This window comes from Gavia stellata, chromosome 7 (genome assembly GCF_030936135.1).
Source record: "Gavia stellata isolate bGavSte3 chromosome 7, bGavSte3.hap2, whole genome shotgun sequence".
In the NCBI taxonomy this organism is placed as follows: Eukaryota; Metazoa; Chordata; class Aves; order Gaviiformes; family Gaviidae; genus Gavia; species Gavia stellata.
In genome coordinates, this window is record NC_082600.1 from 39021965 (window position 1) to 39046989 (window position 25025).

General features: G+C 46.4%; 1 protein-coding gene across 1 annotated transcript in view; it reads left to right on the forward strand.

Annotated features, from left to right (window-relative positions):
* Positions 1-25025, forward strand: part of GALNT16 (polypeptide N-acetylgalactosaminyltransferase 16) — a 78368-nt gene that overhangs the window by 45822 nt on the left and 7521 nt on the right. The window contains exons 5-14 of the mRNA XM_059819528.1: positions 2855-2922; positions 6571-6636; positions 7591-7712; positions 12583-12670; positions 13656-13740; positions 14790-14893; positions 19190-19316; positions 20277-20369; positions 22488-22571; positions 23616-23757. Coding sequence (XP_059675511.1) covers positions 2855-2922; positions 6571-6636; positions 7591-7712; positions 12583-12670; positions 13656-13740; positions 14790-14893; positions 19190-19316; positions 20277-20369; positions 22488-22571; positions 23616-23757 — 979 coding nt within the window. The remainder of the gene's footprint in view (positions 1-2854; positions 2923-6570; positions 6637-7590; positions 7713-12582; positions 12671-13655; positions 13741-14789; positions 14894-19189; positions 19317-20276; positions 20370-22487; positions 22572-23615; positions 23758-25025) is intronic.

Consider the following 25025-nt stretch of genomic DNA (forward strand, 5'->3'; position numbering starts at 1 on the left):
AGCGCACCGATAGGCTATGCTGCCCCAAATCCCGCTGGTCCTTCAGACAAATTTTATTGGTTTGTTTTCAGTGTAGAGGGAGACAACTGGTTAAAAATATCCAACAAGAGACTAAGAAGGGAAGTAGGGAAAAAAAAAGGGAAATGGGCTATCCGGCAGAACCTGTGAACATGCCAGTTCAAATGGCTTGTTGCTGGCATCCTTGGTCCTGCAGGAGATGTGTGTCAGTCAAGAGCTGCTTGCCTGCGTGATATCTCTTCCTTGACAGGACATAGCTGTTACTCCCAAATCAGTTACTTGCTTAGCATCCTGTTCTCTTTCAGAAATAACTGTCACTCAAAAGGCATTTTGTGTGATTGATGTCTGTGCCTGATTAGTCATTAAGCAATACCATCAATTCTGCTGCGGTGATTATTCTTGCAGAAGGGAAAATCAACTGCTTTGTTGTCTGGCCCCTTTCTTTCTCTTTACTTCTGATTTCAGTCAGTATTGCACGTACTGTTTGGTTTTGGTGCAAATGTAAAGGTGAATAGTCAGGCTTTAAGTCAAGGGACTTGAACAGCTGTCTGGTTCGGTGCCTATGCAGAAAGCTCGCATAAATTCTGATTAACAGGATGCTGTTGTAATGCTAGAGCATTTGGTATAGAAACTCATTACAATGACAATTTAAATAATGGCAAAAGAGGAGATTATTTTAGAGCAAAGGGGAAAAAAAAGAGATGCTCCTCTGCTAACATCTGGAATAAACAAGATTATCTGTGAGCTGATGAGGGATGGGCAGATCAGCAGAGGAGAGAAACTCATTGGCAATGCTGATGATGTGCTGTCATGCGACAGAGTAACAGAGTAAGGACACTGATACTGAAAGAAGGAAGTGTGAGAAAAGACAAAAGAGGTAAGGAATCCATGAGATGAGGGGAGAACAGTCTGTGTTTCTGCTGTAAAAAGCAATTGTAATTTTGATTTTGGAATCCTAATAATATATTTTGTGCCTAAAAGTAATCGATTGTCATGCCAGTCTCTGCAACTCATTGGAGGGAAATACTAGGATTACTGGGCTCCTTGTTAAAAAGACAGACAAGACAAAGTGCAAAGAAGATTAAGTACCTTTCCCAAGGATCCGCAGCAATTTATTGCAGAGCTGAGAGCAGAACTGGGCATTGAACAATGAGCTGTGAACTCCTTGAGGAGTGTTTGCTCTCTACTGGGGAATCATTGGACAGGTGAGAAAGAGAGAAAAAGTGGGTTTTTCTCCCCGGCTACGTTGAGTTGAAGACCTAAAACTTGTGCAGAAAATATGAGCATTGCTAATAGTCAGGCTAGTGGGAGAAGGTGTAGAATACCATTTTACAGCCATTATACTGTAGGATGCAGCCTGTCTGGATTGGTTGTTTTGCATTGAGATTGCACAGACAAGAATTTCAGTGCAGGGCAACCTTGTCTGTAAAATACACAGATGATAGCTATGCTGGGAGAAGATGCACTTATAAATACAAAGAGGAACATCCCCCACCTCCCACCCCACCATGCTGGAGGATCCAGAGAGGTATGAGCCAAGAGAAGCAAATGAGATTCAGCTTTGAAAAATGCAAGCTCAGTCATCTGGGGACATATAAGCTCAAAATACAAATACACTCAGAGACATATGAAGCAGCATAAATCTGAAATAGAGTGGGATGTGATACTGAGCAGCAAAGCAGTCAGAATTTTGCTGTGTGAGACAGCGGAAAACTCTCCTAAACTGAGGAAACTTTGGCTCTGTATGCAAAGCCATCAGTGATGCTACTTAGCAAGATGGTAATTTATTTCTCTACAGCTCCATTCCTGGGAGTATGGGATTACTCTTGTTGTCTGTTTCCTGTCTAAAACAAAAAAGCCAAAAAAAAAAAAAAAGAAAAAAGCCAACAATCTTTCTGCAGAATTGCTCAAAATCAGAAGAGCAGGTGCCACTGAAATAAGATGGTTGCTAGAACCAAGAGGACAGTGTTTACCTCTGTTTCTTAATATTAAAGTTTGCATAGCTGTCCTCATCACTGGAGTGACTAAATGCGACTGAGCAATCTTGTTGCTCTGACAAAGAGGTCAGACTGCTCTGACTGCAAGGTGCCACAGCGCATCTACCTCTGAGGAGGGCAGAAGCTTTTGTCCCCCCTCCTTGTGGGTGAAAACCCCTGTGTCCTGCAGGTGCAAACCCCCTGTGTCCCGAGGGTATTGTGGGGGTATGGTGTGACTGGCCTGGGGAAAGGGGGGTGCTCTCAGCAAGTGTGGGGGCTGGTTTGAAAGAAAGACAAGTGACAAGCAAAAAAGAAAAAAAACCCCAAATCCAGAATATTGCCAAAGAAAATTGCCTTCCTCCCAAAGAAGGGAATTGGTGAGAAAGCCCCATCAGGCTTCATCTGTGGCATTGAGACGGAGCTCCTTGCTGGGTAAAGTGGCAGCTCTCTTTCTGCTCCCCAGCAGTGATGAGTTTTACCCAGAGCCTGGCAGATTGGAACAGCCTCCTGGCTGCCTCGGGGCAGGTGATGGTCTCCTCTTTGCCCCTCTGTTTAGAGGCAGAGAGCATGCCGCAGCATCCTTTGTTAGCTGCCCCCAGGCAAGTCCCACAGTCAGCTTCCTGGCTGTGGGTCCTTGTAAGGTCTGGCTGAGATGCCATAGCTCTCTGGGATATTCCTGCTTGCAGTTTGGCTCCTGCCAATGAACCCTGGTGCAAGGGCAAGGTTACCTCTTCCACATTAGTGGAGTCTGGTATTTCTGCTGTAATGCATAGCATAGCAGATTTGTATCAATCCTACCGTTGTTGTTGTTATTATGGTAGCTCACAAAGATTGTCTTTTTCCTCCTTGGGTCCCTGCAGTGTCCTGAACCGCACCCCTTCCAGCCTCATCCATGAGATCATTTTGGTAGATGACTTCAGCTCAGATCGTAAGTATGGACCTATTTCCCTTGCACTTGTTTCTTCTCTTCTGCTTTCCCTCTTTTTGTTTGCTCTGTTCGGTCCCCCTCCTTCTTGTCTGTATGCTAGAGAAAAAGAAAAGGGAGAAAGTTTTTCTGTGTTTAGTTTATGTCCATGCATGGCAGAGGCCAGAGCCTCTTCCTCTTTTTTTTCTTTCCATTGGGTCTTCCCTTTCTGTCAGCTTGGCAGTTTTGGCCAGCTTGTCAGAGATCTCTGTCTAGTTTCACTATGCACCATTTTGAGCTGTTTAGCACAAATATTCTCCTGGAGAAGCTGGCGACTCGTGGTTTAGACAGGTACACTCTTCGCTGGGTTAAAAACTGGCTGGATGGCCGAGCCCAGAGAGTTGTGGTGAATGGGGTGAAATCCAGCTGGCGGCCGGTCACAAGTGGAGTCCCCCCAGGGCTCAGTTTTGGGGCCGGTCTTGTTTAATATCTTTATTGATGATCTGGATGAGGGGATAGAGTGCACCCTCAGCAAGTTTGCAGATGACACCAAGTTGGGCGGGAGTGTTGATCTGCTTGAGGGTAGGAAGGCTCTGCAGAGGGATCTGGACAGGCTGGATCGATGGGCCGAGGCCAATTGGATGAAGTTCAATAAGGCCAAGTGCCGGGTTCTACACTTTGACCACAGCAACCCCAGACAACGCTACAGGCTTGGGGACGAGTGGCTGGAAAGCTCCCCTGCAGAAAAGGACCTGGGGGTGTTGATTGACAGCCAGCTGAATATGAGCCAGCAGTGTGCCCGGGTGGCCAAGAAGGCCAACAGCATCCTGGCCTGTATCAGAAATGGTGTGGCCAGCAGGAGCAGGGAGGTGATCGTGCCCCTGTACTCGGCGCTGGTGAGGCCGCACCTCGAATACTGTCTTCAGTTTTGGGCCCCTCACTACAAGAAGGACATGGAGGTGCTGGAGTGTGTCCAGAGAAGGGCGACGAAGCTGGTGAGGGGTCTGGAGCACAAGTCTGATGAGGAGCGGCTGAGGGAACTGGGGTTGTTCAGTCTGCAGAAGAGGAGGCTGAGGGGAGACCTTATCGCTCTCTACAACTACCTGAAAGGAGGTTGCAGAGAGGTGGGTGTTGGTCTCTTCTCCCAAGTGACTAGTGACAGGACTAGAGGAAATGGCCTCAAGTTGCACCAGGGGAGGTTCAGGCTGGATATTAGGAAAAAGTTCTTTACTGAGTGAGTAGTGAAACATTGGAACAGGCTGCCCAGGGAGGTGGTAGAGTCACCCTCCCTGGAGGTATTCAAGGAGTGTGTGGATGTGGCATTGTGGGATGTGGCTTGATGGGCATGGTGCTGTGTGGTGTGGGTGGGTTGTTTGTGGTGTGGGTTGTGCTGTGTTTTGTGGTTTGTGGGTGGTTTTGGTTTTTTGTGGGTGTGTGGGGTTTTTTTGGGGTTGTTTTTCTTTTGTTTTTTTTTTTAAATGGTTGGACTTGATGATCTTACAGGTCTTTTCCAACCTTAGTGATTCTGTGATATGTATGTAGCAATGGTGTACATGAGCAGAGTGGGTAATTACAAACCAAGAGAGAGCAAGAGGATGCAATGCAGCCTACAGAAAATTGCTGCCTGGGGTCCTGCAGGCAGACGGGGGCGAGACTGTCTGCGTGCCTCCATGTGTCTGGGATCCCAGGTGTCCCTGTGGGAGGCTGTGGAAGAGTTTTCGCTTTGGGCAGCGCCATACCTTCTCCTGCAGTTTGGCACGGGGATGGAGTGTCTTCTGCATGAGTCCCACCAGAGTCTTTCCATCTGTACAGTTGCTCTTGCTCCTGGCTGTTGTATAGTAGTGGTGAGGTGATGGGAACAGACGACTTCTTGCTTCTCCCATGATGTGCACTAGATTCAAGGACAATCTAGTTGTGTGCCACTTAATAATTGATGATTACTCCTTCAGAGCACTTTACAGATAGCTGAGAATACCCACCTTGGCCTGCTGAGGTAAGGAAGCATTGCTCTTTTGATTTTGCAGCTAAATACTTCTGTAGCTTTGACCCAAAAAAATTTTAAAGGTGGATGCTGAGATTAGGGATTTAACTTTCTGAGGGCCTTAGAGTGTGATTTGGATAAGGACTAAGCTGTGCCCAGCTGTTGGAGTTGGGTGTTTCTGAGCACCTCCAACAAACAGTCCTAAATGTCCCATATTCGGCATCTAGAAATTCAGTTCTCAATGGCCAAAGTGTACCCGATCAACACTGATGGATCTCTGGGACCTGTACTGCACAGGGCTCAGCCAGAAACTCCCATTTTGTCTCCTAGGTAAATGGAAAGGTTTTTAAAAAGCTCCATCCTATGACAGCTCTCATTTTTTTTCACTGGCAGCTGGATATTTGTGGATACAGCTACTCCCCTGAGGCACCTGCATGGAGGCACTTTAGCGCATGTTTGAGGTCTGACGCTTTGCTTTAATATCCACCTTGGTTTATCCAAAGATACAGAGAGTTTGTAAGCTCTGGCAAGGAGTTGCAGTCAGAGTGATGTACTCCACTTCTGGAGAGTGAATGACTTGATAAGGATTCTTGTACTTACCTGGAGTTGTGACTTGGCCAAGACGAGTGTTGCCTTCTCTTGTAGCAGATGTCCAGCAAAATCTCAGTAGTCCATAATTAACAGCACCTGCCACTTCGCTTGGATGATGCAGCAGCTGCCAGAGTGCCCACACAAGAGCAGTATTTCAGATTGCATGTATCCTTGAGAATGGAAATGCTCCTGCGGGAACATGCCAAGAGATAGACTTTGGTTAATAGCCTTTGTCTTCTCCCCAGGGCACTCAGTCTGTGGGATGATGACAGCGGGAAAGGGAAGGTGTGAGACATGAAAAGGAATCAGTAATAAACACGGAAACTGGGGTCAACTTGGTGGAGCAAGCAAAAAGATCAAGTTAGAAATTGTTATTCCTGTGACCTCTGCTAGGGCAGGAATAGAGAGAGGATAATAGAGAACTAAAGACCCAGTGCTCGTTGGTACAGCTGGGCTGGAGCTAGTAGCTGTTCCTCTCTGTCATCTTTCTTGGGCGATGTAAATGAGGGATGGCATGAGCTTCTGGCAAGCTGCCAGCAAAGCCCTTGGTTAGGCATCCATGTGTTAATGTAATGGTGTCTCCAGGGAAGCGGGTCACATCCCTGTGGCCTTTATTAAATAAAATCAAGTAGAAACTGCCCCAAGAACAAGTGGTGGGAAATGCCCAGATGAGCCGCTAAAGGCAAAGAGAGTGGATGAGATCACTTTATATGACAGGACTCTCTTTTACTTGGCACTTCGGTGATTTACAGCCCTGGCTCCCTGTTGTCCCTCCGTTTCATCAGTGCTCGGTGCCAGGTTGCCAGCGCATGCCCCATTGTTCTTGTGAAACACTGAGCGTGGGAGGGCAAAGGCCTGGCTGCTCAGAGTATCAGGAAACACAGGCTCAGCTGTCCGAGGAGGACAGCAAGCAAGCAGTGCTCTTCTGTGTACTCTTTAGACAACAGGATTAAGGCCATCAGGCTGATTAATGTGGTGTTAAGTGAAAGCAGAATTTCCCCTCCCATGGAGAAGCAGGAGAACAGTTAATTGGAGCTCTCTGTTGAAGCCAAATAATTCATAATTGTGTGCCAAATGTTTTTTTTTTTGCCTTCCCTAAGCTGAGGACTGCCAGCTCCTTACCAAGGTCCCAAAGGTCAAGTGTCTACGAAACACCCGTCGAGAAGGTGAGTGTGGAAAGCTTTGTAGATACAAAGATTTTGCAGATTTTCCCACATGGCCCTGTTTGCTTGCCAGCTCCTTACATGTATGGTTAAAGTTTGGTTTTTCAGTATAAGAATTTGGTGTCCTAGTTTGGAGGCTTTGTGGAGGGAGAACCTGGCTTATCAACTCTCAGGCTTCAGGGCTTTCATTTCGTACTTTGAATAATGAGAAGTGGTATCCAGAGGCCCTGGCTAGAACAAGGACCACAGTTTAAGATCTTTATGAATATAGATGCAGATGTAAGTCTTATCCGTTTAAACTCAGAGTGCAGGATAACAAGCCATCTAGGAGATGTGGGAAAGGGAAAAACAATCATATATCTATCATAAATAGATACAATTAAGGAAAGTTATTTCTTGTATATCTCCTATGTGCATAAATGGTAATGCTGACTTTCCCAGCTGCTCTTCAGTTTGACTCACATGTGCTGGCTTATTTCTAAACCTGTCAGTGCACAGCAGGCCTGGAGTGAGGATCTGGAAGGGGAGACGGGAGTCACTGCTCAGTTCACAAAGGACATTCCAGGTAGTGGGATGGTCTGTAAGAAAGTATGGAGACACCTGAGACCCAGGTTGACATCTCTGACGGCAGGGCAGACTAAAGGACAGGTGGGAATAAAGCAGATAAGCAGTAAGAAAGGTAACAAGCAGAGAGTAGAGCTTGGTCCCATGGAATTGGTGAGAGAGGCAGTGGGGTGCTCTGGTCATTCTTTGTCTGCTAGGAGGGCTCAGCTGGCAGTGTATGCCCCAGGTGATGCCTAGCTAAAGCTGCTCTCTGCACCTGATGGAGGTGTGATATAGGAAAACCACTTGCTCTTCTCCTGTAATGGCCACAAAAAGTATTTTATTTTCTGAAGGAGTCTCAGCTGTTTCCCTTCCTAACCTCTCTGCTCCTCTACTGTCCTTTCCTCATTGTAGGGCTGATTCGCTCTCGGGTGCGAGGAGCTGAAGTGGCTACTGCTGACATCCTCACCTTCTTGGATAGTCACTGTGAAGTCAACAGTGAGTGGCTGCAGCCAATGCTTCAGAGAGTGAAGGAGGTGAGCACCATCTCTGAAATGGATGGGGCTGACCTGTCTTGTGCTGGTGGATCCTCTGCCCTCACATGCCATCAGCAATGCCAGTGAGGACAGCATTCCCAGGTACTCCTCAGGCAGGCTGTCACAGAGGAAGGTACAACCTGAGCTAGATGGGCAAGAGATCACTGACAGGCTTCTGTGTTCTCCTGCTAATGTGGCAGGGCAGGAGGTGCTCAGTGGTGGGATGTAATGGTGAACGCTTGAACCACTAAGTTACACCTCAGGTCTCCTGCAGGTGCTGTGCTTCCTAGTCCTGTCCACCTGTACATAGGATAGCCACTTTGGCAGCACACACTGCAACTTTTCCATGGTTGCCATCTCCCTTCTTGCTGCTGGACCCTCCCCTCTGCCTTGTCACTGCCAAAACTTTCCTTCCATTAATGGTCCCGCCGAGCTGCCAACACACACCACCTGCATGCAGGTGGCTTCCTAGCACAGAGGAGCTGCCTGTGAGTGCAGGGGTGTCCTTTTGCTGGTTCACTTGGGAAAGGATTGACATGAAGCTGGAAGAGTGAAAATGAGACAGGAATATTAGCAGCTGTCACCCTGACTGCACTGTAGGGCTGGAGGGTGAGACACACGGCTTCGCTGTCAGACCAAACGGGGAAGAGGTGATAGGAGAAGTTGCAGCCACACTTGCAAGAGGCAGGGATTGACTCCCTCATCTGAAAGGAGGATTCCATGTAGTAATGGGCCCCAGGAGAAGGGGTGGAGGCTCTCATGCTGCCTTGTATTCCTGTCTGCTTGGCTTAATATGAAGGAGCAGAAGAAGGTGAAACTTCAGGATGGATGACTTAAAAGCTTCTGTTTTTTATTCCTGCTCAATAAATCTTCCATCTCAGAAGCCCATAAATGTTTACTTTACTACTGCTCTTTAAGTCAAGCTGCAGCAGCAGCAGCATGGGGGTCCCTAAGCAGAAAGGGCCTCACTAGTTTCTTCAGGGAAGGATCTAAGTTGCAAAAGCTTGGGTGCTGACTCCGGTATTATTTAGTGAGCAGATTTCAAGTCAGCCTATTTCTGACCTACTTCCTACATTTCTGATGTGCATCCTAGTTCAGATTTCAGTCTTGCTATTCCCAGTCTTAGCATTGGCTGGTTGGAGCAGCAGCTTGGAGCACCAGGCTGCAGGGTGGGTGCTGGGGGGGCTCAGGATGAGTAGGTATACTCCTGCTGTGCAGCCATCGCAGCATGTAGGGGAATAAACATGAGTGATAACTCTCACCTAGGATGTGCTGTCCTGGCCAAGTGCGCTACAGCAGAAGGAACTATTGCAAGGCGCAAAATGAAGGTTTGCTAGGAAAGGCATGGAGGCTGGCAGCTGTCCAAAAACAAGATGCTGTTTCTGGCATTGCTGGCTCTCTGCTTCATCGTATATTTCAGCTATTGCAAGATTGTCTTTAATGTCCTGTCTCATGATGTTGAAAAATTGTTATAATCTCAACTTCTACATACTAAAAGAATTGCAAAGGAAAACTGCAAATATCTATATCCCTTAATTCCAATAAAGTACCTCCAATATCTTAATATTATAATATTATGGTTTTTTCAGTTTGCACTATGATTCTTAAGTGTGGGGTCTTGATTCATAGTACTTGTTAGGAAGATGCTTTATTAGTGGGTTGATCATTTCTAGGCTGATGATAATAAGTTAATTCAAGGATGGCTGAGCAGAAGGTATGCTGTCAGTAGATATCAAAAACAAGCACAAAACCTTTGGGACAGTGATTCATGCCCTGTGAATTGGGCAGGAAATAAAGACCCGTTTCTTAGCAGCACTCCTTGGTGTTGGGGTCTGTCGTGGTTTAAGCCCAGCTGGCAACCAAGCACCACACAGCCGCTCACTCACTCCCCCCAGGTGGGATGGGGGAGAGAATCGGAAGAGTAAAAGTGAGAAAGCTCGTGGGTTGAGATAAAGACAGTTTAATAGGTAAAGCAAAAGCCGCACACGCAAGCAAAGCAAAAGAAGGAATTCATTCACCACTTCCCATGGGCAGGCAGGTGTTCAGCCATCTCCAGGAAAGCAGGGCTCCATCACGCGTAACGGTTACTTGGGAAGACAAACGCCATTACTCCAAATGTCCCCCCCTTCCTTCTTCTTCCCCCAGCTTTATATGCTGAGCATGACGTCATATGGTCTGGAATATCCCTTTGGTCAGTTGGGGTCAGCTGTCCCGGCTGTGTCCCCTCCCAACTTCTTGTGCACCCCCAGCCTACTCGCTGGTGGTGAGAAGCAGAAAAGGCCTTGACTCTGTGTAAGCACTGCTCAGCAGTAACTAAAACATCCCTGCTTTATCAACACTGTTTCCAGCACAAATCCAAAACACAGCCCCATACTAGCTGCTATGAAGAAAGTTACCTCTACCCCAGCCAAAACCAGCACATTCTCCACCCCTTATTCCATACCATTTACGTCATGCTCAGGTCTCACACTATTCAATACATTCTCATTAACCATCACCCCCCTTCCCATCCTTTGATAGAATACACATATACCATTCCCTTTGTCTGTGGACCACCCCTATAAAATGTCCATAAATATCCGCAAATGTCCACAAAATGTCCATTGAGTTCATTTGGTCCATGACTTTGGGCTCCATCTGTTATGGTGGTCACTCAGGACAGGAGAGGTGTTGTATTGCATGGAGCTATTGGGCACCAAAGCCAGCTCAGGTGGGGTCACTGCTGCACTTGCACTGCTTCTTGTAAGGCTTGTCCTCCAGTGGTTCAGGTTGTTCCTGCTACAGTAATTCCTGTAACATGAAACTCAAATCATGGGTTACAACAATTTAAAGGTATTTCCATTACAATCTCTACCCCAGTCCCTTTAGACCAGACCACAGGGTTTAGCACTGCAATGAACTCCTCCCCTTGCTCCTAGCCTGGCTAGCAACAAGGGGTTCTTGCTATAATAATTCCCATAACATGCAACTCAAATCCTAGGTTACAACAATTTAAAGGTGTTTCCATTACAACCTCCACCCCTGGTCCCTTTGGACCAGACCATAGGGTTTAATATTGCAATGAACTCCTCCCCTTGCCCCTGCTCTGGCTTGGACTTATCCACAGACTGCAGTTCCTTAGGATTGTACCTGCTCCAAGTGGAGCCTTATCTGTGTGCCACAGTCTCTTCAGGGGTATACCTGCTGCGGCAGAGAGTTATCCACAGCCACAGTCGCTTCGAGGTGCACCTGTTCCAGCGTGGCCTTATCCATGGGTCACAATGCCTTCAGAGATATACCTGCTCCAGCGTGGCCTTACCCACAGCCACAGTCCCTTCAAAAGTAAACCTGCTCCAACATGGCCTTTCCCATGGCTGCAGTCTCTCCAGGGGTGTACCTGCTCTCTTGTGGGCTTGTCCATGGCCTCACACTTTGAGGTGCTCCAGCATGACCTCATGCACAGTCGCTGATGCTTCCAGGTGTACCTGCTGCAGCATGGATGTATCCACAGCCACAGATGCTTCGAGGTGTACCTTCTCCTGCGTGGGCTTACCCTTGGACCACAATCCCTTCAGAGTTACACCTGCTGTGGCACAGACATAACCACGGCCACAGACGCTTCGAGATGTACCTGCTCTGATGTGGGTTTATCCATGGCCACAGACGCTTCGGGGTGTCCTGCTCCCACATGGACTCATCCACAGGTCACTGTCCCTTTGACTCAAGTTCACACTGGAGTTCCAGCCTGTCCAGTACAGCAGCACAGAAACAGCAGTGATGCCCTGGCCATCTGCCAGCCCAGGCGCATGGCCATTGCTGTTATCAAAATGTTCCCAGGCACAGCAGAGTAAGATGATAAGCAGTACAGCAGTACAGCAAGCAGCTAAAGCAAAAAGCAGCCACTAACGAGCACTAGATTCTAATAGACAGTAAGGCAAGCAAACCCCATGGCAAGCACAGGAGCCTGCCGATTAATAGCTAAACAGCAATAACAGCTATAAATTCGATCTAGCACATTCCAATCAAACCTGTCGTTATCTTGAACCCTTCGAGCCCCACGTTGGGCGCCAAAAAGGACTGTCGTGGTTTAAGCCCAGCTGGCAACCAAGCACCACACAGCCGCTCACTCACTCCCCCCAGGTGGGATGGGGGAGAGAATCGGAAGAGTAAAAGTGAGAAAGCTCGTGGGTTGAGATAAAGACAGTTTAATAGGTAAAGCAAAAGCCGCACACGCAAGCAAAGCAAAAGAAGGAATTCATTCACCACTTCCCATGGGCAGGCAGGTGTTCAGCCATCTCCAGGAAAGCAGGGCTCCATCACGCGTAACGGTTACTTGGGAAGACAAACGCCATTACTCCAAATGTCCCCCCCTTCCTTCTTCTTCCCCCAGCTTTATATGCTGAGCATGACGTCATATGGTCTGGAATATCCCTTTGGTCAGTTGGGGTCAGCTGTCCCGGCTGTGTCCCCTCCCAACTTCTTGTGCACCCCCAGCCTACTCGCTGGTGGTGAGAAGCAGAAAAGGCCTTGACTCTGTGTAAGCACTGCTCAGCAGTAACTAAAACATCCCTGCTTTATCAACACTGTTTCCAGCACAAATCCAAAACACAGCCCCATACTAGCTGCTATGAAGAAAGTTACCTCTACCCCAGCCAAAACCAGCACAGGGTCCAAGGCTCCATTCCTCACATCCATAATGTGCAACTGGCCATCTCCATGTTTGGATGTAGTGGTCACGGATCCCTTTCTCAGCTACCCGAACTGTACTGGAGAAGCCAGAGAAAGATTTACACGTGCAGCTTTTTGTTTTCTGATCTCTGGCAGCTTTGCCAGACATTCAAGAAAAGCCTGACTCTTCCACCCCCCCACCCCCTTTCTCTCTCTCCCTCAGGATTATACCCGAGTGGTGAGTCCCATCATTGATGTTATCAGCCTGGATAATTTTGCCTACCTGGCAGCATCAGCAGATCTGCGGGGAGGTGGGTATAATGAATGGCTTGTGTAAGTTAGGCCTAAGGGATGGTGCATGAAAAATAATTGATGTTCTCTTCAGCTTTCTAAGAAAACAGAGTGATCAGAGTGATGATCTTTCCTGATGGGTTCTCTGTCCTCTTTTTCCTGCAACTTGCAAAGTCAAATCTTTTGCAGAGTTAAAACAAAACCCAACTCATGTTTTCCTCTTTAGCTTGCATCACTGTCACATCATTTTGTAATTTCAGGACTTAGCTAACTGATTAAACATATCACCATACACTCCCTACACTACATGTACAGTGGAGTCTGACAGGCACTTCCAGTTGCTGCTCCTATTTGCCAGGCTATCTCATGGTATCTTCTGAAGAGCATTTTCACCTCTCTCCTGGCAGCTGAACCCCCTTGCAGCTAATCCTGTGGTCACCCACAGTGCCTGGTGCTCTTCCCCCTCTTCTATGGCTGGGGTTCATTGCCACACTGCTTGCCTGCCGAAGCCTACTCGTTCTGTGGCTACCCTTAACAGTGGTGTAATGTTAGTGACTGTGCTGTGCTCAACTATCTGCCACAGGCCAACTATAAATAAATGGTAGTCTTGAAAGAGTTGATGGTTACAATGATCTGCAGGCCTTTGTTCCTAGAACACATCACACCCCACAAAGTCCTTTGATTAAAGCCTCATAACTTTGAGAGACAGGGAAGTGTAAGACCGACTGGCCAAAAGGCAATTACATCTCACACTGACAACACTGTCCTGAAGATACAGAGTGGAACTGAGCAGAGATCTGTAATGCTAAGGGACTGTCATGCCAAGACAGAAACTGGTGACTTCTTAGCTACACTAGGATAGACTCTTGCCACTTTGGGTAGACCATGAGAGAGGTCAGGGAAGGAAAGTAGGGATAGCCTGTGATGTAAAGGTGGAGACTATCACTGAAGCTAGTAGAGAAACAGTAACAAAACCTATTTGACGTGGGTTTTTTTCCTTCTCAGGGTTTGACTGGAGCCTTCACTTTAAGTGGGAGCAGATTCCTATAGAGCAGAAGATGTCCAGAACAGACCCAACTCAGTCTATAAGGTAGCTGTCTCTGATGGACTGTGTGCAGTCTTCCAAATGCCTTTACTAAGCCTTCACCTGTATGGCAAGGAGTGCACAGATACTGCCTCACTGAGGATGAAATACCACAGTGTTCACTTGATGATGACAAACTCTTCATGTTATTTTCTGAATGCATTGAGGTCTATACCCTAATTCTGAGAGTACTACTCCCTGAATATTGGAAGAAGAGCAATTATATACTATCATAGGCTTGTAGGCATTCCACCTCTACAAGCCACCTCTTCTTCTATATGTTTGTTTTTGTGGTCTCACTCAACACTCTGGATGCCTCAGAAATCCTTTTGGGGGTTTTTAATTACCTCCATATTCCACATGAAGATTTAAGGAATGAAGCAGCTAAACAGTCACCCAGGAAGTGTAAAGCAGACCTGGGAACTGAATCTTGCCTAGTAATTTGGGCACAGAATTATCCTCCCCTCCTAAAGAAGTGTGTCCATAGACAAAACAGGCTCTTTTGGCTGGAACAGTTACTGCCAACCTTGCTGCTGTGTACATGGCTCTGAGGAATGTAGAATGTGACAAATCCTGATATAAAAAGTCACAGTGCTTGTCTGCATAGGCAGACAGCTCCCTGTCTGTGTAACATAAAAGTATCATTCAATTCCTCTGTGTAATTTGTGAGCCTCTGTTTTGTACTCCAAAAGCAAGCAGCTTGCTAACAGGAGAGCAGTACATTCAGCAAAGTCTCACACTGTGTCTACTTGGTGAACACAGTCATCAGACAGTGCCCCTGTCATTCCGTCACACTGTGCATGTTTGTATAAATGCAAAAGACACAGAATGACTCATGTAGTGCTTGCAGGACCATCTAACAAAGGCAAGAGGATGATCTAGTGAGGGGGATCTCAGAAGCCTGCTGCAGGTTCACATCCCAGCTCTACTTTTTTTCTCTTTTAAATGAGATACGATTTGTCAGGCCTGGACAAATTGTGGCCCCTCTAAAATGAAGATGGTGGTGCTACATATACATGTGATTATTTTGTGTGGGCTTGTGTTTTCTTTTCCAGAACCCCTGTCATAGCAGGAGGCATCTTTGTGATTGACAAGTCCTGGTTTAACCACCTGGGAAAGTATGATACTCAAATGGACATCTGGGGAGGAGAAAATTTTGGTAAGTTTAGGGTGTTTCAGGCAAATAACACACTAATGCAGAACCACTTCACAGTCTTCACCGCCTACCAGAACTCTCCTTTAGAGACATCTGATCTGCATGTCGATGTAAGGCTAGGGACATGGTCAGGTAATCCTCATGTCAGTCAGAATTGTATCGCTGTCAGCTTTGTGCAAAATAAATGGAGACTTTTTGCGATCAGGGCTATCACTCTCTTACAGGCATATGCACTATTATACAGGTGCTTCCACAGTACCAGTAAGAAAGAGGAACGTCCTGATATTTAAATTGTTGCTTGTTTTTGGAGAATATTCCTCCAGTCCTTCACATGACAGTCTGTGTTGCCCCAGCTCTGAAGTGGACAGTCACTCCTATGCTCTCTTCTTATACCTGTTCCTCTTTCCAAGATAAGTCTGAGTTGCTCTCCCAGCTTGATAGGTCAGAAGGATGTTTTTCCTAATAAAACAAGGCTCTTAGTAAGTGGAATTTGGGTACAAATAGATTCAGAATGCAAACATTTAGAAGCAGATGAGGGCATCAGAAACATCTGAGGAATTCAGGGTAGCCTGTCCACTCAAGTGCTCTTATCTTATAGGGCAGGGCATGGTGCTGAATCCCATCTCCTTGCACTTGATGGTGGCACAGATATTCCAGGCATCTCTCTTTGCCCTGTGTGATGGGATGCTGCAATGTCACCAGGTGTTAGTGACGAAAGGAAGAAGAGTACTGAAAAGAGGTTCACAGAGACCTCAAGTATTCGGGGCATTCATTCAGAAATGATGGAGGTGGAGCTGAAGAGATAAAAGCCTTCCTCTGTTTTGCAGTCAACTTAAATAGATTTTTCTGTAGCTAACACTGCCAAAAAAAATTATTCAGTTTCTACAGTTGCCATAAATGTCACAGATTTGTAAATAAATCCCTTTAAAAAAGAATTTATATGGTGTTTTCGAGCACCTGGAGTACCAATTAGAAAGAAAGAAATAGTCAGAAAAAGGAAACTTTTGTTTCTTTGAACACAGCTGGGAGAGCTGCCTCTTTCTGAAATGCTCTCTGAAACTAGGAAATAATATTTTTGGCTGATAACAAAATATCAAGGTACCACTTTTTTAAAACAAAGTATCTAATAATAAGTGCTTGTGTTCTCTGTTTTCTGAGGTCTTCCTTCAGTTTTATGGTATTCATGATATTGAAGAGATATTAAACGGGGCTTGCATTGGGATCTCAGCAGTGCTAGTAGCGTCAGCTAAGCACTGTAGGCAGAAGTAGCAAGCAGCCTTTACCCAGGCATGAAGATCCCCTCTCCTGTGTCCCTCAGGCTCCTCTGCATAGCCAAACTCAGCTCCTTGCTGTCACTAGCCCTGCTCCAGCTGCAGAGCCAGCCATTTGGCCATCCTGCCAGCCTCTGAGCTGCAACTATGTAAAGCCTATAAACCCCAAAGATGGAGAAAGAATATTTCTTTAGGCTTTTGGTTGTCTGCTTCTGCCTGCCTGGGAGCCCAGTGTTGTTGTTTGGTGCGTATGTCATTAGCTTGATGCTAAGCAGAGCTCTCTGGCATAAGTGGCAGTAAATTATCTGCACACCCACAGCCCTTCTTGCACATAGAGCTGATCAAAACCTCTACAGAATTCCTTCATTCTCTTTCAAACTGCTCTCCTAAAGCCTGGCAGTGGCTAGGCCAGTCTGTGTGGGACTGGGACAGGTTTTGGCAGCTGTGTGGTTTCCCTGTAAATTTGTTGTCTCCCATCCCTTGTCTCTTATCCTGCCCCTCCACTCTTCGCTTAAGAAGGCAAGGCTAAGTGCACAATGCTCTGTTTAATGGGGCCTGTCCCTGAGCCGCATTGCCATACCACCACTATGATGACAGCAATGGAAAGGTATTTTAAAACCAAAGCAGGCTACTTTTCTTTTTTGAAGCTAACTTTTGTTCAACTCTTCAGCATTATGTGAGGCAACAAACCAACCAGTGGCTTCTACATTGAGCCTGTTGCTGTTGCATGGCAGAGGGGTAGAACCCAACCTGTATTTGACAACAAAAAGTATTAATTTTCCTTGAAGTATTCAGAATTCTTAAAAAAAGTTTTCCATACTTAATTGAAAATTAAATTTTGTGGTTAAGGAAAAATGTTGATAATGTTCCAAAAAACTATTTTTACTACAAATTACAATTTAGAGTGGAAAGGAACTCTTTGATAAGGTTGCCATTTGCAGGTGAGGTGGGAGGGTGGTTCTGACTAATTTGGGTGGGTGAGATAGGCCATTCCCTGCCAATGAAGGCCATTTTTAATAAACTTTTTCTTTAAAACTTTTTTCCTGTGAGGAAACAGGATAAGAGAATGTATGGGAAGGGCACAGAGCTGGACGAGCTCTATGCACACAGCAGGTACACAGAAATGATCAGGCAGCAATTACCAGCTGCCTAAATATCCTTCCAGATGGATGTGAGCTGGTAAACCCCTTTTTTTTTTCCATTGTGATGGGGAAAAGCCACAGTGATTAAGTCATTTAAAGCACATGTGGACTAGGTCATGTCCTGGAAAATATACAGCGAAAAGTTCTCCTATGCTTTCCATCAGAGGATGGATGAAAGTCCTTAATAAGCTATGTTTGATCTTCATTTTCTCTTCTGTGCCCAAAATCTGCATTCTTTCACTCTTCCTTTTAAAGAATTCTGTCATTTACAAACCTGAACATGCAGTCTGTCTGTGTGCCTAAGATAATCAACATGGCATGAGGAATCCTCTCTTGGGAAATGGATATCACTTTAAGTTACACGTGCTAGATTGAGAGTTTTGAGGTTTTTTTATAGGCCGTAGTGAGTCAGAACCTCATTCCAGAAGAGAAAATGCCAGCTGGACACACCACCAGACAGAAACTTATGTCTTGGCCTTTTTTTTATTTTTAAAGCCCTTCCTCTCTTCGAAGCTGGAACGCCCTGTTGATGTGGAAATAATAAGGTCTAGGAAAGAGTCAGGGAGAGACAATACTTAGGAAGAAATGCCACAAAATACAGTCTAATAATTTTTTTTTTTTTTTACTTAGAAGCTAGATTAAATATACCACCTTCCCCCCACCCCCAAAACACACTGTTTAAATAACCTTTCCCAGGAGCTAGAGAGGAAAGCTATGGAGAAAGATGAAGGTTGGGAAGATGTTAGGTGTGTACAAGCTTTGAAACAGCCATTAGATCTGGATACATAATTTCTTTTTAACTTCTAAACATCAGAGCCCCATAATTCAGGCATTACTGGAGGGAGATCCCAACTGAGAAAAGTTTTTGAAGTAATCAGTCTAGACAATCTGAAGCCCTTTTGGTAAGGACTACCAAACTACCCAGCTAATTTTCATTTTCCTTTTTCCTTCTCTTCTCACCGCCACATGAAACGCAAGTGGAAAACCCCTCTGGTGTGGCAGTGATTAAACTTGTGAGGACAGACCCGTAAGCTTGAGCAAGGTCACATCTCTTCTGTGATGCAAATAAGTGCCTGTACATCAAAGCTGTATGTTCTTCTAATCCTTTAACAAAATGTTGAATTTAGCTTCAGGACCAGCTGGGTTTCTTCAAGTAGCCGGGTTCTCTCCATATTTTTATAGTTACATTATTAGACTGATTTCTGCTCTCAGTAGCTCCCCCAGCAGAGGCAACTGGTGGCAAACTGTAACCCAGTCATCCATTTCTTTTTTTTTTTTTTTTTTTTTTTGTAAATTAACAGAGCCAAGCAGAACAAGAATGACAAGATATTGTAGTGTGGCTAACGTGGAGGTATGAGGGAGAGGACTCTGCTCTAGACATTGACTCATTTCCTGTGCCCTCATCTTGTTCTCTTCTTTCTCCTTGTCTCCTAAACTCCCTTTCTTCCTTGCATGATTTGCTTTACACAGTGAATTCCTCTTTTTTTCTTCCATCCATGTGCAGGGCTGGAGAGTTATAGAAGTCCAAGACAAGGTGGGTGTGGGAGTGATCTCAGTCTGTTGCCAAATGCCATCCTGAAGGCCTGACAGCAACCACAAGGACCTGGTCAAAAGGAAAGGTGTCCCACTGAAATGCTCCAGGGACCAAAGAGAGGAGTGGGACTGGAGAAGTCTAGGAAGTCTCTGAGCCACAAGGGTTGCCTCCATTTTATCAAAGGGAGGACAGTTTTTCCACTCTCACCATGGCATCGTTTTTCCTGGTTTTGCTGTTGCAGGCAACACATCCAGAGCAGGGGGCAAGGTTTTCAGGCACACTGCTGAAGCTGCCCTTCTTGGAAATGCTGCCGATCTGCCTGCAGCTGTATGACTCTTGCGGTCTCTTCCAGAGCTCTCTTTCCGCGTGTGGATGTGCGGTGGCAGCTTGGAGATTGTTCCCTGCAGTCGAGTGGGACACGTATTCAGGAAGCGCCATCCCTATGACTTCCCTGAGGGCAATGCACTGACTTACATCAAGTAGGTGTTGGGTAGTTCCTGGAAGCAGCCAGGTTACCTTGATGTTGGGTATGTCTAAATAAGCCTGAATTCTTTGTTGTCTTTCTGCCTGATGACAGAGGAGAACAGCTTGTGGCTGAGCATCTGTTCTCAAGGGAAAGATGAGTTGCTGTTTTCTGTGAACAAAACCTGTTCTCTTCTCTGTTGTTTGTATTAGTGCATCTTGTTCTTCCTCAGTCTACAACAGAGGGGAGAGCAGTACCCCAGAGAGAGACCCTGGCCATTCAGGGATACTTCCCTATGACATGTGCCTGTGTATCAGCAGTCCTTAGTCATGTCTATTGTCTCTGAGCTGCTTTTGAGTCCAGAGATCCCAGTGAGCTGTATATGCTCTGAGACAATCCCTAAGGACAACTTCCACTGCAGGACAGATGGAAAGAGAAAAAAGATGAGACAAAGTGCTTCACAATGAGAGTGGTTAAGCGCTGGCACAGGGCCCCAGAGACGTGGTGAAATCTCCATCCTTGGAGATTGCAAAACTCGATCAGACAAGACCCTGAACAACATGACCTAACCTGAAGCTAGTCTGCTTCGGGCAGGAGGTTGGGCCAGGCGATACCTAGAGGTGCTTTCCAAGCCGAATTATTCCATGGCATTATTCTAATCTGGGGAAAGGGATACTGTAAAGCAGGGTGATGGTGACAGTCCAGGTGTCTCTGCAGAGGGAGCACGTGTGAAAAAATCGTGGTAAACTATAGCTGTTAAAATTTTAACTTCTGAACTGAAGCATCCTTGCAAGGCTTTGTAGACTTAACATATTCAATCTATATCGATCTGTACTGCCCACTGTATTTCATGTTTGGGACTGTCCCCCACTCCCTCCTGGCAGACAGGCCTTGGGTCTGCCCACCCAGTGCCTGCTCGCTGGGAGGGCAGGTTCTCCAGCAGCACTCAGCAAAGCATCTCCTCATCCCCATGCAGGAACACCAAGCGCACAGCAGAGGTGTGGATGGATGAATACAAGCAGTACTACTATGAGGCCCGGCCATCTGCCATTGGGAAGTCATTTGGAAGGTAAGCTGCTGCCAAGCCTCGATAGGAGGGCTCTGGTAAGCCCCTTGCTAGCAAGAAATAGTTTTTGGATCTTCTCTGGGGCTAAGTGTGAGAAACAGAGATGCTCTGAATGGCTGGCTTCCCAGGGAGGTTGCAGCTTGAGTGTCTGGCTAACAAGGTTTCCTTCTAATTCACTTTATTTTTCCCCCAGTAGCCCTGCATAAATCATTTGTTAGCAGGAGACCAAAGGGATCTATAATGAAATCAAAAGGCCAGACATTTTAAGTGGATAGATAAGAAGATTTTCTAACACAGCATGCAGCTGCTCTGGAAATGTGAGCTATGCAGTTACTAGAGCTTGATCCAAAGTTCCCTGTGCGGATGCAGAATCCTGGGGCAAGCATGGCTAGCTGGCATATGGGGCAGGTTGCACTTGGTGCACTCCTACCTTTCCTGACGAGTGAATGGGTGGTTTGCCTGGTTTGTAGGGTAGGAGAGAACGCGGCCAATGATGAGATATCTCATTTAGAAACACAGTCTGGTTGTGACTCATCTCTAGCACCTGCTGAGCTCACTTCTGTGCAGAATTGTGCTCCTTACAGCACCTTTGTTAAAGCTGTCTCCCTGCCACATGGGATTCGCTGTTCTTTGTGACCCAGAAATCAGTGATGGACACCAAAACCTGGGATGAGGGGAGAGCTTGCTCTCTGTGCTAACAACCCCCTATAAATCCCAAATAAACGTAAAAAATCCCAGGAGTGGTGTATAGCTGCGAGTTATATCTGCCTGTGAACAAGTGACTTTAAGGACTTTACAAATGTGGTTGTATCTCAAATGTGCAACTACATGCACTGGGTAATGATGCATCTCCTGCTTATTTGATGACAGGCAGGTTTGGTCTGACCCGCACACACTTTGTTGTTGTTGCTTTATTATCATGATGCATTACATATTTTTGTACAAATAGCTTTGCCTACCTAATTTATCTGTCTTTGAGCTGACTGCAGCAGCTGGGCTGGGGCCAAATAACAAGCAACCTTGCTGCTTGTGAAGGAAACCAGACTATTGCGTATTAGATGTGGATATATTGCTAATGTGTTTTAGGGCCAAAGCCTGCAGTTCTTGTTCACACAGAGTTCCTAGTGGCTTTACTGGCAGCATTGGCTGAATAAGAACTGGAGCAGACCTGTAGGATTTGATTTCAGGCAATTTCTTGTCCTGTAGTAACAGCCCTGTGAACCTGCATTACATCTAGATTTTACAATGCAGATGCCTCTGACACCATCACTGTCAACTGGGCCTAAAATGGACCCTCCTTCCCCACAATTTTGATGTGAATATAGGATCTAAGTACATTCTCCTGAGGTATGGGCAGTACAGTGGCCTCTGTGGGCTGAGGATGGCAAGGAGTGTGGGTACAGTTGGAAGTCCTTCCCAACAGACAAATGTAGTGGTATAGCTTGAAGAGGAGAGTCCCTAGTGTCACTGCTCAGTTGGACTGCTTAAGGGAAGTCTTCTTCAGCCAGCTAAAGCCAAGCAAGTCAGCACTGGGAGGACTGCTGCAGCAGACAGTTACTGGGATGCTGAGTTAATTTCCCCTTATACTCCTCTCCTTTCCCAAAACTGCCTAAGAACAAATAATTACGTTCTTTGGGTCTGAAACCCAACCTGAGCTGCTGCTGTGTTCCCTCACCTCTAGTACACATAGATTAACTGTTTGTATATACCTGAGCACCAACACTTTCTAGGTCTTCTCAGGAGCTGATGGTTGTGCCAGTTTCATGGTATGCCTTTACAGGGGCACTCAGAGGCAGAAACGCTTTCATGGTCCTACAGTAGTTTTCCTGCAATGTGTTATTTAACACTGTAGGACCTGGGCCCTGCCATCATTCTGAGCCAAAGGAAGTGCAAGAATTGCTCTCTAAAGGTGTTTATGTCTTCCTTTTCTATTTCCTGCTACTTGCCTCTCTCCTCCTTTTCACCTCAGGTCACTGCTAGTGCTCTGAAACCAGCAACAATTAGGTGGGAGAATGAGTAAGGGGAAAAAGTCATACAGTCTCCCTCAAACCTCCTGGCTAATCATTGTTCCCCTCCCTCCTGTTCACTACCTTATCCTCAACAACCTGCCTGTGTTTCCAGTGTTGCAGAACGAGTGGAGCAGCGACGCAAACTGAACTGTAAATCCTTCCAGTGGTATCTGGAGAATGTCTACCCTGAGCTCAAGTGAGTCAGTTCTCTGCTTGTAGAAATCTCTGAAGGATCTGGGAGGTGGGTCACAATGAGAAGCTGAGCCTTGGTGGCAGCAGGCAAAAGAGAGACTTATGCTTGGAAAAGGTTTTTGTCTGTTCTTCTTTTTGGTGAGAAACCTCCTGTGATTTCCTGGCTTGTATCATCTCAACAACTCTGCAAAAGGTTTGTTGCTCCTGCCTCTGGGACCCCTCTGCTCCGCCCCATACAGCTGTCCCTCAGAGATGTGCAGCAGTGGTGTTTTCGGAGGTGTGGGGTGTAGACAAGTGCCAGAGCACTACCTCCCTCCCCTGTTAAGGCTCGGTCTCTTCCTGTTGAATGCTCTGCCTGGAGGTAGTTGGGCCAAGTAGAACGGGACAGCCTCAGTGCAGAGGTGCGGGTGGTTCAGAGAAAGCCCTGGTGAATGCCAGAACCAGCTGTGCCTGTGGCTTCCCCTGCCCCGGGTCAGGATGCAGTAGTGCTGTGGCATTGCTCTGGTGGGAGGTAGCCTGGGTAGAACTGTGTTGTTAGCACTTGCTAGCTAACGCACCCTGGCAACACGTCTTTACATCTCAGTCAAACAAAGTCTGTAGCTATCATGGGTCAAGGCTAAAACATCCAGCTGTAGTCTGGCCTTGACAGATCTTTTCTGTATTGCGACTAATGAGACAGTGAATATGTGCTAGCACTGGGAGGAAGACTCTGGAAAAGGGGAAGGCAGAAGCAGGATAAATCAGTGTGGATATGGCTTTTTACTGGCAATGGCCTCTTTCAGAAGAGACATCACACTGAACTGCTTGAGGTGCACCTAAAGTACCTTATGCCTTCTGAAACAAAAGGGTACCAGTCCTCTGACCAAGTTCTCCATTGACTTTTGCCTCCTCCAGGCATTTTCAGTGGATAGCTAGCATGATATTGTTCATGTTTTGTCAAATAAAGGGACTATGTTTCAGTAAGGGGCCAGTTACGCCCTTCTAAATGTGTGTGGCCTTTGGACATTTCTGTGTACAAAGTGCCATGCAACTGTCATTTTAATTCAAGGGTTCCTGAAAAGGAGCTGATTCCAGGAATAATTAAACAAAGAGGAAAATGCCTGGAGTCTCGGGCACAGGATACCACAGGGAATACGTTGGCTGGCATGGGAATCTGTAAAGGAACAGTGAACAATCCACCTGTCACTCAGGTAAGGCAGGCTTCAGTTTGGTGCTTTGCTCTTGCTTCTGCCCTTTTTATCACCAGTGAATGAAAAGGCATCTCTGGTCTTGGTGGGTTTGTACAGAGGTGAATGAAGGAAGAATTTGGCCCTGTTGATCATTTTAATAGTAAGCAGAAAAAGAAGCTGTGCCCATTTCTTAGAACTCTGTTGGCTCAACAGACCCAGCAGTCAGGCATAGAGTGGGAAGGTTTTCATCACTCAAAGGCAACAAGTAGCACTTGGATGCTCAGGGGTGTGACTAGTCTGTGCAGTAGGCGTGCAACCAGGGTTTGAGTCATGTAGCTGTTCACACTCAGCCCGTTGCTTGGGTGTGCTCTGCTTCCTCATCCAACCCATGAGAACCGGTCCTGGGGTGTGCTTGGCTAGTACCCTGGCACATGGGTAAGAGATTTTCCCAGGATCAGAAATGTTCCGTGGTCTGGCAGTTCAGCTGTAGCTGCAGATGGCTTGAATTGTGCTGTTTTACAGATGCGTTTCAGTATAAAGCCCAAATAAAGTTTAAGTAGGCAAGACCCCAGCTGCAGTAATTTGGTGCAGCTCTCCTAACTGCAGGGGAGCTGTGCTGGTTTATACCAGCTGAGGATCTGCACTCAGCCTCTTCTTCTGGTGACCGAAAGCAGCAGGGAAACAGCTTGAGAAAGTTAAGGGTCACAGTAGGATATTTTATGCCAGAAAATACATATTCACATCTGATAACGGTTGGAAACCAGTTTGCAGCCAGCGTTCAACATGCCATTTAATCTGACTCATAGTTCCATGTCATTACCGTTTGAAATCTCTGAAACTTACTGCATTTTGTATTTCTTCCTTGGGGAAAGTATAATAATAATAGTTGATTGGGGTGGGTATCCAGCTAGTGAGAGGGCGGAAAAATGAAGTGGCTTGTGCTTTGTGTGCTGGTGATAGATGTTAGCCCATGGATATGCTTGCATGTGTTCTGCTTCGTTTGACAATCTATAGGTCCCAGATACCTGTTACAGAACATGTCTGCTATGTAAAATATGCAGAAGCAGTTGAATGTCATGCAAATCAGGGCTCGGGGGCCTCCCTGCTTTGTAGGCTTAAACCTGTAAAGCTGCAGGGCAGGGAGTTGCATGGGATCCAAGGTTAACTGGACAGCTCAGATGGTCAGGGGAGCCAGCTGCAGGCTTTGAAATAGTCATGAGGCACCAAGCCTGAGCCTAAACTTCTGATCAAGGAAAGACTGCTGCCATAGTCTTCCCAGGGAGCCTTTG